This window comes from Camarhynchus parvulus, chromosome 14 (genome assembly GCF_901933205.1).
Source record: "Camarhynchus parvulus chromosome 14, STF_HiC, whole genome shotgun sequence".
NCBI classification, from domain to species: Eukaryota; Metazoa; Chordata; class Aves; order Passeriformes; family Thraupidae; genus Camarhynchus; species Camarhynchus parvulus.
Window position 1 is genome coordinate 3,252,966 of NC_044584.1, and position 18,192 is coordinate 3,271,157.

Below are 18,192 nucleotides of genomic sequence, written 5' to 3' on the forward strand. Positions count from 1 at the left end.
CCAGAGGCAGCCACAGCTGCTCTGGGCACCCTGTGCCAGGGCCTCAGCACCCTCCCAGGGAACAATTCCTTCGCAATCTAACCCTGCCCTCTGGTAGTGAGAAGCCATTCCCCTTGTCCTGCCCCTCCGGGCCCCTGTCTACAGTTCCTCCCCAGGTCTCCTGGAGCCCCTTTAGGCCCTGGAAGGGGCTCCATGGAGCCTTCTCTTTTTCAGGTGAAACCCCCCCAGCTCTCTCAGCCTGGCTCTAGAGCAGAGGGGTTCAGCTTTTGAAGCATCTCTGTGGCCTGAAACCATTCTTAGCCTCAAATTCCAAAAACAGTACTGCACATTGTTTTCCTAGCCTCAACCAGCATCATTCCCATCTCTTGCTTTCAGGCCCCTTTCCCAGCATCCTGCTGACAATGGGAGCAGCTTGTAGCATGGATAAACATTGACATCATGGAATTATAAGCATGGCTCAAAACCTAATAAAAATCCAACTACAGGCCAGACGGGGATATTACATTCATACACAATTACATCCCCCATCACTTTTCTTTCCTAGGAGAGATTCATCAGCAGTGCCAGAGCCTACATCACCTGGGTGGAACCATGCCTTGCCAGCTTCCCTTGGGTACATAGGGGCTAGTGGGCCCAGGGTGTCACAATGAGGATCTTGGGTTGGAGGTCTCAGGATGGGTTCTCAGCATGAGGTCTCACAACGGGGTCTAGGATGGCGCTCTCCGGATGGAGTCTCACGATGGATGGGGTGTCAGCATGGCTTCACGATGGGCTCTCATGACGGGGGTTCAGGATGGGGTCTCACGATGGGGTCTCATGACGGGGGTTCAGGATGCGGTCTCACGATGGGGTCTCATGACGGGGGTTCAGGATGCGGTCTCACGAGGAGGGTTTCCGCTGCCGCCCTTCTCAAGATGGCAGCGCCCTTCCCGTGATGGCGGCTCTCCGGGGCCGGTCACGTGCCGCAGGGCGGGTGGGGAATCCTGGCACGTGCCGAGCGCGCTCACGTGACAGGGAGTGGGCGGTGCTTCGGGGCGAGGCCGCGCCCAGGCCACGCCCCGGTGCTCCCGGGGTGGGACAGCGCCCCGGGCCGGCGCTCCTCGGGTGCTGCGGCGGCGCCCGCCCGCCCGGCCCCGTGGGGCTTATTCCTCACAGCGTCGGCTCAGAGCGCCGGGCAGGGGAGGGAGCTCACCTTCCGCCTGGCCCGGGGGCGGTGCTCCGGTGCCTCCGCCCCTCGCCGGCTGTCCAGTCCCGCGGCAGCCGCTCGCACCGGAGCCGCGGCCTGGCTTTGCTTCGCCACGCCCGGTCCCTTCCCCCTGCCCCGGCCACCAGAGGTTCGCGCTTGCCGCCGGCTCCCGCTGCCCCGCGATGCCGTCCAACAAATCCGTCTCGGACGCGCCCATCGTGCAGTTCACCAACTGCCGCATCCTGAGGGACCACCAGCTCCAGCGGTGAGGGTACCGGCGCTGCCGGAGTGGCTGGGGGTACCAGGGCTCTTGGGGGTACCGTGATGTCCGGTGGTACCAGGGCTGTCTGGGGGGTATCGTGTTGTCTGTGGGTAACAAGGCTGCGGCGGTGCCAGGGCTGTGGGGGCTGCCGGACAGGCTGCCGAGCTGACCTGACACCTGCAGTGCCGAGGGACGGTCGCCAGTTCCCCTTGTGCACCGGCTATTGGCCCTTCCCCTGCCGCGCTCTACCATCCCATGTCCCCTCTGCCGGGTTTTGGAGGGAGATGGGGTGGGTGTGGTGTACGATCCCTGTTGTTTTGCCTCTTCTGCCAGCCCCTTGATGCTTTGGCCATCATCACCTCCACCCTCGAGGGGCAGCCCATGAAAATCCCACTCCCGTGAGTTTTGTAGAGCCAGAGCCAGGCAGAGAGGGCTCCTCGTTGTGTGCTGCTGAAAGAACAGCTGTGCTCTGACAGACATCGCAAAGCCCGGTGCTAGAGGTGCCGGTGGGATGCACTCTGCTCAGGATCGCTGTCACTGGGGCACAGCCACCTGCTCCACGTGCTGCAGATGGCACCAGAGCTTGGTGTGTGTGACTGTCCCTCTAGGGAGGACCTGTGGGTGCGAGAAGGGAAGATCCTCAACCCAGAGAAACTCTTCTTTGACGAAAAGGGCTCTGCTGATGTCCAGCTGGACTGCAAGGACAGCATCATCGCCCCAGGTTTCATCGATGTCCAGATCAATGGTACAGTGAAGCTACATGCACTCACAGGCTGGGGGCATCCTGGGTTTGTCCATCCCTGACCCCCAGCCCCACTGCCCATGGCCACATTTCAGTTGCTCAAGGGAGGTGTTAGTCACCCAACCAATGACAAAGAGCAATTTTGCCTATGGTAGCTGCTATTGTGTCAGTGATCCCCTTTGGCCAGGTGAGGGTTTCCTCTGAACTCATTTTTATCTATATTTTACCCTGCCCCTGCACTGGCAGGATCCCTGCCCTACCCTTTCCAGGATGTGGGAGGAGAGGGCAAGACTTCCCATAGGAACAATAACAACAGCAACAGCTTTCTTCAGAAGGAAAGAGGGGCTTGTTCTGTGGTAGCTAAAGTTGGTAGTCTGTTGCCTTTTCAGCTGGGAATTGTCACATTTTGCCCTGCATCAAAATAAAAAGGTTGTGCTTGCAAAACACTGGGGTGCTGTGGGAAAGAGCACTTAATCAGGGCAGTGGTGGTGAGATTTGTACTTGTGGAACCTTGGAATGTAGGACAGAAGTGCTGGTGGAGCCCTCTGTGTCAGCACCCTACAAATGGAACATCTCCCTCCAGTCACTCAAAGTCTTTCGTCAGTGTTTCTGGGTGAAGCACACTCCCTGGGGAAGCAGCAGTTTCACCCCTGTTTTGTTTGTGGTGCAGGAGGCTTTGGGGTGGACTTCTCTCTGGCTACAGATGACTTCAAATCAGGTATTGACCTGGTCAGTCAGAAAATCCTCTCCCATGGAGTGACCTCTTTCTGTCCCACCCTGGTGACCTCTCCTCCATCTGTGTACCACCAGGTAAGGAGCCTTCTCCTCTCCATCAGCAGGGTGATCAGGGACTGAGGTTGGTATCAGGAGGTGGGTAGGCCAAGACTGGGATAGCTGCCAGGGCAGAAAAGCCATGGGCATGAGGAGCTGGACTCTACCCTAGGTTTCTTGCCCTCAGCCTTTAGAATGCTGAGACAGCCATGTCTCCCAAGCAAGCTCGGCACACCAAGGCTTGGAGACGGCTTTTCCTTTGTGGGCTGTGATGGTCCCAAGTGGTCCAGCTACAAATCTCCCTGCAGACCTGACATTTGGATCTGATTTGGCAGGCAGGGGGGCTGTATCTGTGTTGCCATGTCTGACAAACCCCTTTCTCTAGGTTCTCCCTCAGATCAGTGTAAGAAATGGTGGAGCCCATGGAGCAGGAGTCCTGGGTAAGTGGATTTGTCCCTCTGTGGTGCTACTCTAGGTGGGCAATTATCTTGTTCATGGTTGAGGTGAAAGAAGTTACAGAGCACAAATAGGGGCTGGAACTCTCAGTGGGAGGGATGCACAGGTGGGCACAGACCCACCTTGTCCCTTAGTCTGTGGCTGGCTTTTACTGTGTTTTCTGTTGTCGTACAAACTGGTCCAGCCCCTGTGGGGCCTCTGGAGGCATGGCAGTGGGGTGGCTTGGCTTGGCCAGTGGCTGGCACTGCATCTTCACTGTGCTGAGCTCACAGTTGCCTGAGACGTGTTTTGCTGCAGGAAAATGGCAAGAGTGTGGCTGGAGCAGAGTAGACACAGTAGGTTTCTTGGTCCTTAGCAGGGGGAGGAAGGGTCATGGTTCTTTGTTCCTGTTTGGACAGGAGCCCACCTGGAAGGGCCGTTCATCAGCAAGGAGAAAAAGGGTGCCCACCCGGAGCACTGCCTCCGCACCTTTGAGGCAGGTGCTTTCCAGGACCTGCTTGCTACCTACGGCTCCCTGGACTGTGTCCAGATAGTGACCCTGGCCCCTGAAATGAGGAGGAGCAGTGAGGTGATCCGGGAGCTCACCAAGCGGGGCATCTGCGTCTCCCTGGGTAAGGGCTGGGGCACCCAGGGCTTAGGGGGAGCTCTGGCCACCCCTCCCTTGGGGCTGTGGCATCTCTAACAGTGTCTCAGTGCAACTGGACGGGGTGGGATTCTGGATGGAGACGACAGACCTGTCACAAATGGGGACCTCGCTTGATGCTGTCAGTTTGTCATGGCAAGGGCCAAAGTTTGTATCGACTTAGGAGCCCCTGCAGTAAACACAAGGTGCTGTTCTAACACGGGGAAGAATAGCAATCTTAGGTGGAGGTTTGATGATGTGGAAGGTTCAAACTCTGAAGTTCCACTGCTTTAGGCCTTATGTGACAGGTGAAATAATTTTCCAAAGGTTACTGTTGGTTTGATAACTCTGTTTTTCAACCAGAAGTACTGTAGGAGCCTCTCCCTCCAACATCTGGCTGGCCTCTGACTTAAAACTGGCTGCGTTTTTCTTTTCCTTTGCTTCACAAACTCTTCTTTGTCTCAGATCATTGAAGAATTTTTTTTTTAAAGGGGGGAAATTATTCAGGGTGAAATTAAACCTCAGATGAGAAGGACATTCATACAGCAGATTATCTCTTATCCCAAAGCCACATAAAGAACTCCAGAAAGGCAAGGTTAGCCCACAGAGCTGCTGTCCTGTTGGGGAAACAGAAGTTTCTTTCTGGATAGTTTGATTCCCATGTTTTCCTGGCAAAGTTCCCACTGTTGTGAGGGTGTCCTCTGATAATTCTCTACAAAACATTTAAATATCTGAGGCCAGCAGAAAAGTGTATCATTGGACAACAAACTCAGCCTGAAGACAACATCCAGCGAGCAAGGCAACATTGTGACAGCTGTGATGTGAATACTGAAGGAGTTCGGGTGAAGCACCCACTCCCAGAAACCCCCCGGGTCATGGCCAGAGACATCCGTGTCAAGGCTGCACCTGAGACCTCAGGCCAGGGTGGGCATTAGAGCATAGTCCAGTGATGGAGTGTCTTTGCTCCTATAGGGAAAGCAGTGGAAAGATGGGCAGAGGAATCAGGCGTTGGTCTGTGTTCCCAGGTCACTCAGTGGCTAATCTGTCCCAGGCTGAGGAGGCTGTGCAGCATGGAGCAACCTTCATCACTCACCTCTTCAATGCCATGCTGCCGGTGAGTCCCCAGAGGCACCTGCCCTGCTCCAGGGCTGCTTTTGGGCTTTCTCTCCTGCTCCCCATGGGTCTGTGTTCTCCCCAGCTGGTTTTGTACCATGCTTTGTAATGAGGTTTTGGCACTGAACCTCTGGCTTCACATTCCTATTGCTGGATCTGAAAGAGAGTCAAGGATGTAGCAGACTCTTGAAGTTCATCACTGAGAAGGACTAGGAAGTGTTGGTGGGTGAGAGCTGGACATGCCCTTGCTGTGTGCACTCAGACCCCCTCCTGTGTGTGAGCAGCAGGGAAGGGGGGATTCTGCCCCACTCAGATGAGACCCCACCTGCAGAGCTGCCTCCAGCCCTGGGGCCAACATCAGAAGGACGTGGAGCTGCTGGAGTGAGTATAGAAGAGGCCACAGAGATGCTCCAAGAGCTGGAGCCCCTCTGCTCTGAAGCCAGGCTGGGACAGCTGGGGGTGCTCACCTGGAAAAGGCTCCAGAGAGACCTCCAGGCCCCTTCCAGTGCCCAAAGGGGCTCCAGGGGAGCTGGAGAGGGACTGTGGACAAAGGCCTGAAGTTGCAGGACAAGGAAGAATGTTTTCCCACTGCCAGAGGGCAGGGTTAATGAAACATTGGGAAGAAATTGTTGGCTGTGAGGGTACTGAGACCCTGGCACCCAGAGGAGCTGTGGCTGTCCTGTCCCTGGAAGCATTTAAGGTCAGGTTGGATGAGGCTTGGAGCACCCTAGAATAGTGGAAAGTGACACTGCCAATGTTGGGCAAAGGTTGGAACAAGATAAGCTTTATGGTCCCTTCCAACTCAAACCAACCTGTGATTCTGTGATTCAAGGCAATGCCCAGGTTTGCCGGGTAAAGCTGCCAGGCACTGTGTGATAGAGATGGCAGCTGCATCCCCTGAAGTTAAGTCTCAGCCAGTGTGTCCTGGTCCTCCACACCTTGTCTCCCTCTCTCCCCTCGAGCAGTTCCACCACCGTGACCCTGGCATTGTGGGGCTGCTGACAAGCGACAAGATTCCTGCTGGGCGGAGGGTCTTCTATGGCATGATTTCTGATGGCATCCACACCAACCCCGCTGCCCTGCGCATTGCCCACCGAGCCCACCCCAAAGGTGAGCCATGGCAGTCCCCACAGTGTTACCAGCCACTCCAAGCACTCTACCATCTCCCAGAAGACATTTGTGCTGCCCTTGCTGTCTGGAAGGTCACAGCCACATGTGCTGATCCCTCAGTCCTCTTGCTTTGGTGCGATGTGTCTGGAGACACCTGGTTCCTCTCTGGGAGGGTCAACAGAGCAAAGTGCTTGGAGCTGCAGCAAAATCAGCAGCAGTGTTGACAAGGCCCCTTTCCTTGTGTTCCACAGGGCTGGTGCTGGTGACAGATGCAATAGCTGGCATGGGGCTGGCACCGGGTCGGCACACACTGGGTCAGCAGGTAGTGGAGATCGATGGGCTGAACACCTACATCGCAGGTAAGTGCTGTCCCTCTTGCTGGAGAGCTGGGGACAGTGCTGCCACTGGCACCATTCCTGAGGAGCTGAGCACATCTTGTTGTCCCTGTCGGTGTGTGGCAGCATTTGTGCCACCCTCTTGTGTTTTGATTGGTGGATCTGCAGTGACTTGGCCTTGGGGATAATGAAACTCCTGGTAAAGAGAAGTGTGCCACCCTCGTGGAGGAATCTGGCCAGTTATAGCTGTCTGCAACATCTTTGAAAGAAAGCTTCATTGCCCAGTGTCAAGGGTGCTAGAGGTTCAGGGCATCAGTAAGGACAGAGAAATCTTAGAGATATTTATTGTCCCTTTTCTTCATTATAACACTACCACTTCCTGCTAGCTAAATTCCCTAAGTTTCAAATTCCCAAGCAGATGAAGACTGGGAAAGTATTTCAGTGAAGGAGCATTCCTTTCTCCATTCCCTTCCTCTGGCAGCAGATGCCTGTGTTGTGAGCTGGTTTCACCCAGTCCAACTGGTCTGATAGTGGAGGTGGGGTTAACGCCCAAGTACCTCTTCCTATGCTCCAGCAGGAAGTGGCTGCAGGCCCCTCAGCTTGCTCCTCTTGCAACACAGGACTTCTGCACTTCTGGTCCCATTATGCTTCCCTAGTGCCCTGCTTCTTGCTGTGAGCTATGGGCGCTGCTCAGTGCCATCCTGTTTCTTCCCAGGCACGAAGACCTTGAGTGGCAGCGTGGCAACCATGGACACTTGTGTGCGACACTTCCAAGAAGCCACAGGTAAGAGAGCCTTGTCCACAAGTTGCTGCTCCCTATGTTGACACGGCAGGAGGTCTTGCTTTTGCCAGCTGTGTCCATTTCACCAGGAATGTTCCCTCTCACCTGAGACATGGCAAGGACTGGGATCAGTGCCCTCAGATGAGCCCCTTTTTGAGGGGGAACTAATAGAACTAATGAGAGGTGAACTCTCCTGCTTCTTCCTCAAAAAGTGCATGGTTTTCTCTTCTCCATACCCTAGGTATTCAGTTTTCCTATGCCTGCTCTCTCCTGTAGGGATATCTCCCTTCCTAGCTCCAGCTGGCTGTGCTGAGGGTGCTCCAGCTTGGGTCTGTCAACTGCCTGGTTGGGTGTTGCCTTGTCCAGGGGAATTTGGGCTGCTCTGGCAATGGGGCTCTGGCTGCCCTAACATCTCCCCAATTCTCTCTCCAAGGGTGCTCAGTAGAGACCGCGTTGGAGGTGGCGTCTCTGCATCCTGCTCAGCTCCTGGGGATTGAACATAAAAAGGGGACACTGAATTATGACTCCGATGCAGGTACTGGTGTGGGTACAGCACGTACTGGTATGGAGACAATAGTGTCAGGGCTCACAAGTGCTGGAGCAAAGCAGGGGCTGCTTTGTAAGCATATGCTCACCCCTGTTTTGGTGGGAGCTGCAGGGAGACTTGCTCTACCTGGGATATGGGATATGGGATATGGGATATGGGATATGGGATATGGGATATGCTCTGGGCTTTTGCTCCAGTGGTTTTTCCCTTGAATGCTGGTGGTGTTTGGGAAACCCTTTGGAGTGCCCCCCACATCTCAACTGAGCAGAAAGCAGAGCTGCCATTGCCAGGATTGCACTGCAGTGCCATCGTGGGGTGGGGAGAAGCCCTTCCCCAATGATCTCAGCTCTCCCCAGCCAACTCCAGCAGCTCCATTCTGACAGCTGCTTTCTTTCTCTCTTGTCCAACACAGATTTCCTAATGCTGAATGACAGCCTATATGTGCAAGCCACATACATTGCCGGCGAGGAAGTCTGGCGACAGGATATGTCGGGCATGTGACACTGGACTGTCCAGTGCCCTCCAAGGCTCACTGGCACTGTGGTTAGCAGCTCTGGCAATCACCCCACTTCTCTCTTTTGGTTTTTTTTTCCCCAATTCTTTCCTGGAACTCTCTCAAAGGAGCCTCATACCAAAGAGCTGCATTTTCCAGCTTCCAGTTACAGCCATGCCTGCTACGAATTTGTTGGTGCTTGGTGATATGGGGGAAAGAAGGCAGCTCTGTGCTGGCAAGGAATGCAAGTCCTGGAGTGACCTACAGGACTGCACAGCTGTCCTGCCCCCAGACAGGTGCTCCTGTCACCATCTGACTGCAGTGAGGAGTTGTCCCAGCCTTTGCACAGTTTATACAGCACACACAAACCTGCTCTATACCTGAGGCAGGCTCAAGCCATTACAATTCTTTGGCCTGCTGTTTGCTTTGCTCCCAGGCAGCCATGACTTGTTAGACATCAGCTTCCACCAGCTCAGCTCACAGCTCTTCCCATGACAAGGTTTCTGTTGTGTCAGCAGAAGCTGAGGATCATATTCGGATCTCCTGACAGCCCTTCTGTTGTGTTTCCTCAGAGCAAGGCTGCTACAGCTCTCTTAGTCGGTGTCCTTGTGGGGCTGAATCCTCAGGACAGAGATCAAACCCAGGAATACCAAGGCATTGCTGGTCCTTTGTGCCTTTACCCTGCATGGGCATTGAGTCTACAGAGCTGGAGATATGAACAGCGTCCTACCACATAAAACAATGCTCCTTTCACTCCTTGCTCTGTCTGGATGAGTTCTGCAGGCTCTGTGCCAGCCATACCAAGAAGAGCCTTTGCATTGCCTGATGGGTTTTTTCATTCCTCAGGCTATGGATGAGAAACTTTGCTTTAGGGGATGCAGCCAGACTGGTGGTGACAGGTTCACAAGCCTTCAGTCCAGCTCAGGCACTGAGGGAGAGGAAAACTGCGGTGGGATTCTGGCCTTTCAAGATGGATACAATAACTCATTATTTTGTGCTCATTATCTTCTCCAATACTTGACTGTCAGATTTTTTCCTGATGCTGGGACACTTGTATATGAAGGCTGAGGCTAATTTCAACCCTACTCAACCACTGAGAATAAGCGTTGAGATAAAATCTCAAGACAACCTTGGTTAAGGCTCAAACCACTGAGGTGTTTTTTGTAATGAGGAGAGGGCTCAGACAACGGCTAAGTCTCAGTGAGGGTGGAGATTGTAAGGCAGACAGAAGTCAGGTTGGGATTGGCAGAAATGTACCGATTTTTCCAGTACCATTTTATAATCTTTAGCAGCAACATTTCAAAGTGATTCCCCAGCACTTTAGAGCCCTTCTGTCAGCCTTGGAGAATTTCTAACATCAACTGGCAATGTCAAGAAAAATTATAACCTCCATGGTTTGAAGCATTTGAAAGACACCACACCCTGTGCAGTGACACGCTGTGCTGCTGCAGTACTGACCTCAAGGGAATCTTCTGGCTGTTGCTGGAAACAATCCAATAGGGAAAAATGCCCATGAAACAAGGTGTCTTAACTTTTTATTTACAAAATTAAATAATCAAAAGGAAATCTAAAACAGAAATGGGATTAGACAGTACCAGTAGGTGTGTATTAACCTTTTTTGCCTGCCCTGGTGCTTGCTGCCATGGCCTCCGTCAGGCTGGCATGTGAGGGGCCGGGGCTGGTGTGGGCGTTCCCGCGGAAATTTGGCCCAGGGAAGGCGGCACCGCCGGATACCCGCGGCCCGCTCCGTGGGCACACGTGTGTCCGGCACAGTGCGGGGCTCACGGGAGCAGGAGGGAGGCGCAGGGGTCACAAACGCGCGGCCAAGGTGGGCGCTGGGGCCTGCGGCCCGTGGGTCCCGGCGCTCTCGGGCGGAACGGCGGCAGTGCGGGGAGCGGCCGGAGCGCTGAGCGCGGCGCGCACCCGCCCGGCCCGCCCGTCCTGAGCCCGCCCGTCCTGAGCCCGCCCGTCCTGAGCCCGCGGCCGGGGGAGGGTCCGAGCGCCTCCGAGAGGCCCAGAGTGGGCCCCGAGCTCCAGCTGGTGGCGCCGGCCCGGGCGGGGCTGCTCCCGGAGCCCACACGAGGCCCGTGACCGGAGGTGGGCGGTGCGCTGGGGCCGCTTCCTCCGGCGGCGACGCGGGGAGCCCGGCATGGAGCAGGTAAGGCCCGGTCCGCGCCCAGCCCCTCTCACCGCCCGGGCCCGGGCCCAGCTCCCGCAGGTTCTCCTTAAAGGCTTTCCCAGCTCTGGTGCCTTTCCCAATCCCTGCTCGTCTCCTTATCCTGAGCATTCTTTTCGTTCCCAGTGTTTTAGTGTGCCTTGTCCCCAGGCGGGCTGCAAACCTAACTTCCAGCTGCTTATCGAGAGGCAGCCAGCGTAGAAGTATAGCACATGGGGCCTCAAGGGTTTGTGTTTAGGCTAAAGATAAATTCTGTGTGTTACCAGAGCTGTGCTAAAGGGAAATTTCCTGCCGTGGAGACATTATGCCATTGCCTAAGCTTCAGGAAAAAAAAACGAGAAATCTTCCATTTGGGGCTTTTAAAAAGGGACAAGTGGAGAAAAAGATGAAAAAGAAATCTGTGGGAAGTCCTGGCTTGCCGGGAGTAGTAGGGTTTCCTGCCAGTAGGAGCTGTAATTTTTGTAATGCAGAGGGCTCATGTGGTGCACTCCACACAGGACATGTGTCCCGGTGCTGTGTTGATTTATGGTATAAATGAACTGTTACACAGCACACTTCCAATGTAAAGCCAGGTCTGACCTCCTGTGAGAAGGGTGGACTCAGAAAACTCAGTTTTGGAGGTGAGAGATTTGTGCTTCTAATCATTCTGCCTTCCCCACACGATATCCAAGGCTCCCCAAGATGTGTTTCAGGAGGAGCTGGAGTGGTGCATTTCACAGCTGGAGGCAGATCTCCATCTCACTCCACACCCCAAACTAGGTATGTTCCTCTTTATCAGCCCACATCCCCCCTATTCTGGCCTTGGGTGTGATTTAGCAGATGTGGATGTTTTTCTGTTTCTTCTCTCCTTTATATTTCCTGTTCTTGTGTTATTTGGGATTTGTTCTAAACACAGGACAACATTGGGTTTTAAGGACTGTGTTTCTGGAAGCAGTTTTATCTTTCATTCATGTAGTGTTTGTTCTCCCTGTTTTCTGTATTCTTTGTCATGTTCTTTTTTTCCCATATATTGACTTGTTTGGTTCTGCTACAGCTCTGCCTTTGTTTTGTTTTTCATCTTAAGGAGATACTGTGCCAGCATATCTGGCCCTCAAACACCAGTTTATTTTCGTGAAGCTTGTTCCAGGGAAAAATTACACGGAAGATAAAATTCTATAAGGTCATAGTTTGATCTCGTTTGTCCAATGTGTAGAGCTGCAGACACATGTCCTGCTGCTGGTCAGTACCTAACCTTGGCAGAGGACTGTGAACCCTATGTAAGATGCTCAGGTGAGTGTTTGCTGCTCCACCTGAGGATGGAGCAGTGACTGACAGGTGCCTACACCTTGTGCTTGAGCATCAGGCTCCAAGAAAAATTAAGGCTTGTGGGAGAGGGTTGTGATTGTCCATCCTGGAGAAGAGAAAGCTCTGGGGAGACTTCAGAGCCCCTTCCAGTGCCTAAAGGGGCTCCAGGAGAGCGGGAGAGGGACTTGGGACAAGGGATGGAGGGACAGGACAAGGGGGAATGGCTCCCCACTGCCTGAGATAATGCTTAGATCAGATACTAGGAAGGAATTCTTCCCTGTGAGGGTGGGGAGGCCCTGGCACAGGGTGCCCAGAGAAGCTGTGTCTGCCCCTGGATCCCTGAAGTGTCCAAGGCCAGGATTGACAGGGTTTGGAGCAACCTGGGATAGTGGAAGGTGTCCCTGCCCATGGCAGGAGTGGATGAGCTTTGAAGTTTCTGCCCAAGCTATTCTGTGATCAGACCATTTTGTCAGAAATGTGTCCTGTACTGGTCCCCAGTGCCCAGCAGGAGGGAAGGCAGCTCCTGGAGGGGAAGCAGGAGCTGAGCACAGGAAAGAGGCAGCAGAAGCAGTGCCCTGGCCAGAAAAGAACCCTTCTGCACAGTGTGTGAGCCAAGAAAGCTGAGCAGTGTTGCTGATGGTACCCAGGCTCTGCCTGGAGTCCCAGTTGCTGGAGAAGTCTGGTGAGGAGGCTGATCCAACATCTAGCCAGGAATTCAGGGTCTGAATCAATGAGTTGTTTGGCTGTACCACTGTATGCATGAGGTACTCAGCTTAGACTAACTCCCAGGTGAAGGAGGGAAGCAGCTCCCTGGAGCTTTCTCTAGCTCTTGTTGTGTAACTGGCCTGGATTGCAGCTAGCCAAACCCCTTGAAATAGGAGTTCATGTAGTCAGGACCCTGACACCAGATGCTGTGAAGGTACATCTCACTTCTGTCCCACCGTGGCTGGGGGTGCATCAGGCTCAGCATTGGCTGAGACAGGGAGGGGATTGTCCCACCCTGCCCTGCCCTGGGGCAGCCTCACCTCCAGTGCTGGGGGCACTTTGGGGCACCACAATATCAGAAGGGTCTGTGACTGTTCGAGAGTGTCCAAGGAGAGGGATATGAGGATGGGGAAGGGTCTCAAGGGGAAGCCATAGGAGGAGCAGCTGAGGGCACTTGGCTTGTTCAGCTGGAGGAGAGGAGATGGAGCACAGAGCTCACTGGGGTGCAGCTCCTCCTGAGGAGCAGCGGAGGGGCAGCTCTGACCTCTGCTCTCTGTGACCAGGGACAGGACCTGAGGGAATGGGTGGAGCTGTGTTAGGGGGTGATTTTTAGGCTGGATTAGGGACAGGTTCTTTCCTGAGAGGATGGTCAGGTGCTGCAGCTGGGAGAGGTGGGATATTCCCATTCCACAGTACTACTCTCAGGTTGTTCAGTGGCTTAAAATAAGTGGGACAAACACTGCAAGACTATATTTAGTGCTTCCAAGTTGAGGTTTTGGGGACCACTGTCACAGAACAACTCTGTTTTTTAGAGAATTTGTTCTAACACGAAAGCTTTGGATTCTTGTTGTGTTTAGGCTGGTTTGTAAGCAAGAGCAAGAGTCCTGCTTTTCAGGGTATGCCTTCTATCTAGATTTTTTCCAGTTTTCCAGAGAAGAGACACTGAGTTAGGTTCTGGAATTTGTCTTCTCTTGAGGGAAAGATTGCTAAGCCCTCTGTAGCTTCTGTGCCATTAGCAGTGCACTTACTGCAGTGTAAGAGTCTGACTGTAAGTAATAATTTAAGATTTCTTTTCCCTGTCTGTAGGAACATCTCACAGTATTTGAGCTTCTGGAAGCACTTGGAGTTCCCTTTCAATTGAATGCTAGTTATGGATTAGTTAGAGGTGATATGAACACAGAGCACATTAAGAGAAGAGTCACTCATCAGCATCCCACTGTGGATTTTAAGGCCCACTGTAAACTGCTTCTTGTCTCTCTTGGTGTTTTCTGAGTGCAGCAGAGGAGACCCAACACATTTTCAAGGTCCTGCACTCTCCTGCAAATCCTCTAGCAGAGAAGCAACAAGTGATGAGCAATGAGTTTGGGGATTGTCATCTCAAGATGGATGAGGGTCAGAAGAGCATTGAGAAAGGTGAGCTTCAGCTGTCTCTCGGGGGATGGTGAGATTTGGTTTTTTTTCTGTAGATTTCTTAGGTTGCAGCATTAATTGAGTCACCTCTCTGGCAGTGCCTTAGAGTGGAAGCTGCAGTGGCACCCCCATGGCACCCCCATGGTAGGAAATTGGTTCATTGAGAACACCAGTATTGAAACAATATTCTTTGTCTTTTCTAGGCATGACCCCTGATGTTGTGGAAGTACAGGCAAGCAAGGGGCAGACTGCAGATGGTGTGAAACAGTCTGACCCAACCCCTGAGACAAAGCCTGAGTTGTTCACATCATCTGGCAGCAGCTTCCGATTTGATTTTACACTATCCAAGACCGACCCAGAAGCTGACCCTGGTGACAGTGGTGCTGAGCAGGTACAAAACAATGTCAGAGCCACCAAACAGGAGAACTGGAATGGCCCCTTGAGGTTTGCTGCCTCTGGACAAGAACCCAGGTTTGCTTTCAACTTTGCCGTCCCAGATGAAGACTGTCCTCGTCTTCAGTTACTTCCAGGAAGCCAGCATACAGAGGACACAGCAGATTCTTCACTGCCTGCTGAATCAGCAGCTCTGCCACAGGCTGCAGCCTTGCAGAAGCCTGAGGTGACTCAAGTGACAGGGAATGCACCCAAAGAGGATAGAAGCCATGTCACATCAGAGATCCCCCAAACAGAGACAGCCCCTGCAGATGAGGCAATGACAGAGAAATCAACAGGAGGTGGAGCTGCCCAGAAGAAAAAAAAGAAGAAACAAAAAGCACCTGTCAGTAAAACCAAAACAGAAGAAACTGAGACCAGCAGGAAGGCAAAGGCAGAAGCTAACAGCTGTCAAAATACAGATACTTCCCATCAGGATGAGAAGACCTCTCAGGTAATTAAATACTGATGGAATCCCATTATTTATAAACCCTCGAGCTAAAGAGACACTTTATCTCTTTGCACAGATGAACAATTAGCATACTGCCCTGAGATGGAAGCTGAAAGACCACATTTGCTGCTTACATGTTCCAGCAGCTGTTTGCTTTCTCTGCTACACAGCTGAGGAACATGACCACAGCAAAGGAAGTTAATGGTCCTTCAGATTTGTGCTGAAAGATTTCATGTTTAGGCTTGTGACAGCTAATCCTGGGGAGCTGGATGCCATGTTTTCTTAAGAAAATAAAAACAGGAAATGGAGGTAACTGTCTTTAGTTTGTGCCAAGCTGGCGCCTTGTGGGTGCTGAGCCAGGCCCTGTAGCTCTGATGTGTGTGTTGCAGGATGAATTGCTTTTGTAGTACAAGGAGCAAAGCCAAGGCACAGAACTGCCACCTGGTGTATCCAAGGACCTGTGGTAGAGCTCAAGGGTGCTTCCGAGAAGGTTCCTCTGTAGGACATGGCCCAGAAATCAACTGAAATTGCACTTTATGTGTAAACACAACATTAAGGCACACCCTGAGGTCTTCTGTTCTGCTATGGTCAGGGTCTTAATTTTATTTCACTTTTCAGCACTGGTGTAGGTTTTACTAACAAACAGTGCCAGCTGATCCATACTATAACACAAGATTGCACAAAACCTTCCTTTTCTTAATATTTTACAAGGAAATTGCACTGAGTGTTCATCTGCCTCTGGAACATTTCATCCAAAAGTCTGCTTCACCTGCAGTCCTACTGATAAACACTGCTGAGCACCAGAGACATAGGAAGAGTTGAAGGTCAGGTAAAGCCCTTCCAGTCCTTTGGAAGGACACTGTTATAGGTAAAAGGAGACAGTGTGAGGGCATTTGTATTTACATGTACATAACAGTTAAGAATTGCTTCAGTCTCAGGGTGCAGCCCTGTTTCCCTGTCCCACTGCGGAGCTAGCCGGCTGGCTTTGCTCAGTGGTGCTTGGCTTCCTTCATCTCCATGGGCTTCATTTTCCTTGTCCCTCATGCATTTCTGGCTGAGCAAGCGCAGAGGAGCTGAGAAGAAAGACTCAGCTTCTGATTTTGTCCATTGTTTGCTTATTTAAATTTTGTGCAGGTTTGAGTATAGGGGCTTTTTGTTGTTAATGTTTATTTCTCCCATCTGTAAGTTTCTTTGAAAGCTGAACAGCTTTCCAGAAAACAGCACCTTCTGAGTGGCAGCCACACATTAAATCCATCTAATAGAGACAGTGAGTTGCAACTAAAGATTTGCACAGTGCTTTTAGTTTATCTGATGAAAAACACAAGAGGGAAAATGTCATGAAGTCTATTAAGTGATTGCCAGAACATAATATTTCAACTAGTCCTGACTTTATGGAGTTCCCTTTCATCCTGTGTAGCAATTGCTGCTGTAATTTTTGGGTGATTTACTTCCTCTTGCTCATGTGCCTCATGTTGATAGCAGTCAGATGAGCAGCTGTGGAAGGAGGTGGACTGGTGTGTGAACCAGCTGGAACTCGGCTTGAAGACACAGAAACCCACTCCAAAGCAGGGTAAGTATTGAAGTAAAGAAGAGTTCTCTCCTGGGGGCAGCACTGGCAGGAATGCAGGGGCAGAGCCAGCAGGGAGCCTTAAACGTGTGTGTTGTTTCTCCTTTGCTGCAGCTGAGGAGGCTCTCAGGGCAATCAGGACACTGCGCAGTGACAAGGCTCCACTGGTGAAGAAGCGTCAGCTCATGAGAGCCATGTTTGGAGACTACAGGAAGAAGATGCAGGAGGAGCTGTGTAGAGAGCTGAAGCTTATGGAAACAGGTAGGAGAACTTTGCATGGTGAGAAGGAGAAGAAAGGGCTTCAGTCCTGCCCTATACTTTGCAGACTGAGACCTCACTATATGAGATGACTGAATGTCTCTTATTTTTTCTCCCCTCTTTAAGCTGCAAAATCTGCCAGGATTGTGGAGTTGAAGGGAAGCATCCATAAGAAGAATGGCCAGTTCATCCGGAAGTGCTTGGGAGCTTGCAGGAAAAGCCAAGGTTCAGCAGAATCCTCTTCAGAGTCACACAGGACGCTTAACACAGGCTTATTCAATTTCACAACTCCCCAAGAATTTCACTTTAATTTCTTCTAGAAGAGTCACTTTGACTAAAACTGTGCCAGATCTCCTGTAAACTGAAGAATGGTGGAAAGGTGCTGTGTAGTAGGAAATGTCATGCGTGAATCTCTGGATCTTCTTCCAGGGTGTCTTATCTAGAAGTTTAAATCGGATCTGCCTACTATGCATATGACCCCAAAACTCAGCCTACATAAGTGCTCCTCTGTGCTCACACTGGAGAAAGGCACCTTTGAAAGGGTCAGCAGTGTAGAAGGATCTGCTTTCTTTCCTGTAGAATTGACATTAACTGTAGAGTCTGTCTTCTATACCGTGAGATTTTTCCCTTTCTCCCATTGCTTTTAAATAGAGCAGAGCCTTTCTAGCAGCTAAGGTAGCAATGCATACAGCAGGGAATGGTTTGGAATCAAGATCCAGAGCAGTGGATAGCTGGGTGCTTCCACTCCCCAAGTCTGTGTGAATGGAGCTTCTGGCATCCAGCAAATACCAGCAGTGTGTCATCCCTGACATGGAGGAGCATGAGCTCAGGGTCTTTGGGGGAAAGTGAGACCCATTTTTGCTCATTCATCTCTTTCACTGACAGGTACAGACCTAGAATAAAACTGCACATCATTATTTAATCCAGCCTAGACATGTAAGGACAGTTGTTTCCAGGAAAACTGGGAAATTTTTTGTTACTGAAGCCAGGTTCTGGACAGCTAGGAAGGATGTACAATCAACTCTTAAATAAAGTTTACTTTATTAGTAGCTCAGTTATGACCACTAGTGCCTCAGAGGAAAAATTAGCTGCACGTCAGCCTTGGATGGTGATAAAATAAACTGTCACAGCCCAAAGACTCTCTTCCATTTGATTTGTATTAAATTTTGGCTTTTTGAATGTGTGTCTCCACTCAATACTGCTTGAGTCTCTGAACCCATCTCTTAAGTTCATGCAGAAGATCTTCCCACCAAGCATATGAAATGCTGTGAAAGGCTGCATGGTATCAGGTGTCCCTAGGGAGCAGTGCTTTCCTGCCTTTTGTAGTCCAGTCAGCCTGTGTGAAAAGTGGGAAATGGGAGTGTAGCCAGATTCCAGGGAATGTTGAGAGCAGCTGAGAGATGGTGAAAAACATTGGCTGTGAAAGACTAAAAACCTGATTGTGGCTCTAAAAAATTAATTTTATTACTAAGCTCTGATGGCAGGCAGTTG

General features: G+C 51.7%; 2 protein-coding genes across 6 annotated transcripts; both read left to right on the forward strand.

Moving 5' to 3' along the window:
• Positions 1–797: 797 nt before the first annotated feature.
• AMDHD2 (amidohydrolase domain containing 2) lies at positions 798–9,990 on the forward strand. The gene is made up of 11 exons (XM_030958242.1): positions 798–1,451; positions 2,057–2,193; positions 2,861–3,000; positions 3,347–3,401; positions 3,816–4,028; positions 5,065–5,153; positions 6,118–6,262; positions 6,514–6,621; positions 7,313–7,381; positions 7,812–7,913; positions 8,338–9,990. Exons 1-11 carry the CDS (start codon positions 1,369–1,371, stop codon positions 8,424–8,426), a joined length of 1,230 nt encoding a protein of 409 aa, XP_030814102.1. The 5' UTR covers positions 798–1,368; the 3' UTR covers positions 8,427–9,990.
• Positions 9,991–10,407: 417 nt separating this feature from the next.
• On the forward strand, positions 10,408–17,880 carry LOC115909139 (UPF0488 protein C8orf33 homolog). 5 transcript variants are annotated; one of them, XM_030958238.1, is made up of 7 exons: positions 10,408–10,576; positions 11,266–11,353; positions 13,670–13,996; positions 14,197–14,879; positions 16,356–16,446; positions 16,558–16,704; positions 16,828–17,880. In XM_030958238.1, exons 3-7 carry the CDS (start codon positions 13,933–13,935, stop codon positions 17,019–17,021), a joined length of 1,179 nt encoding a protein of 392 aa, XP_030814098.1. In that variant the 5' UTR covers positions 10,408–10,576; positions 11,266–11,353; positions 13,670–13,932; the 3' UTR covers positions 17,022–17,880. The 5 variants fall into 5 exon arrangements, with proteins under 5 accessions (XP_030814098.1, XP_030814096.1, XP_030814097.1 ...); XM_030958236.1 differs by having other exon boundaries at positions 13,862–13,996; XM_030958237.1 differs by having other exon boundaries at positions 13,862–13,996; positions 16,359–16,446.
• Positions 17,881–18,192: the final 312 nt, after the last annotated feature.

Coding starts and splice junctions, on each gene's coding strand:
- AMDHD2 (XM_030958242.1), top strand. CDS start 1,369: ATGCCGTCCAACAAATCCGTCTCGGACGCGCCCATCGTGCAGTTCACC. Junction 5,154..6,117: donor TCTTCAATGCCATGCTGCCG/GTGAGTCCCCAG, acceptor CCCCTCGAGCAG/TTCCACCACCGTGACCCTGG. Junction 7,382..7,811: donor ACACTTCCAAGAAGCCACAG/GTAAGAGAGCCT, acceptor TCTCTCTCCAAG/GGTGCTCAGTAGAGACCGCG.
- LOC115909139 (XM_030958236.1), top strand. Junction 11,354..13,861: donor CACTCCACACCCCAAACTAG/GTATGTTCCTCT, acceptor TTCTGAGTGCAG/CAGAGGAGACCCAACACATT. Junction 16,447..16,557: donor GAAACCCACTCCAAAGCAGG/GTAAGTATTGAA, acceptor CCTTTGCTGCAG/CTGAGGAGGCTCTCAGGGCA.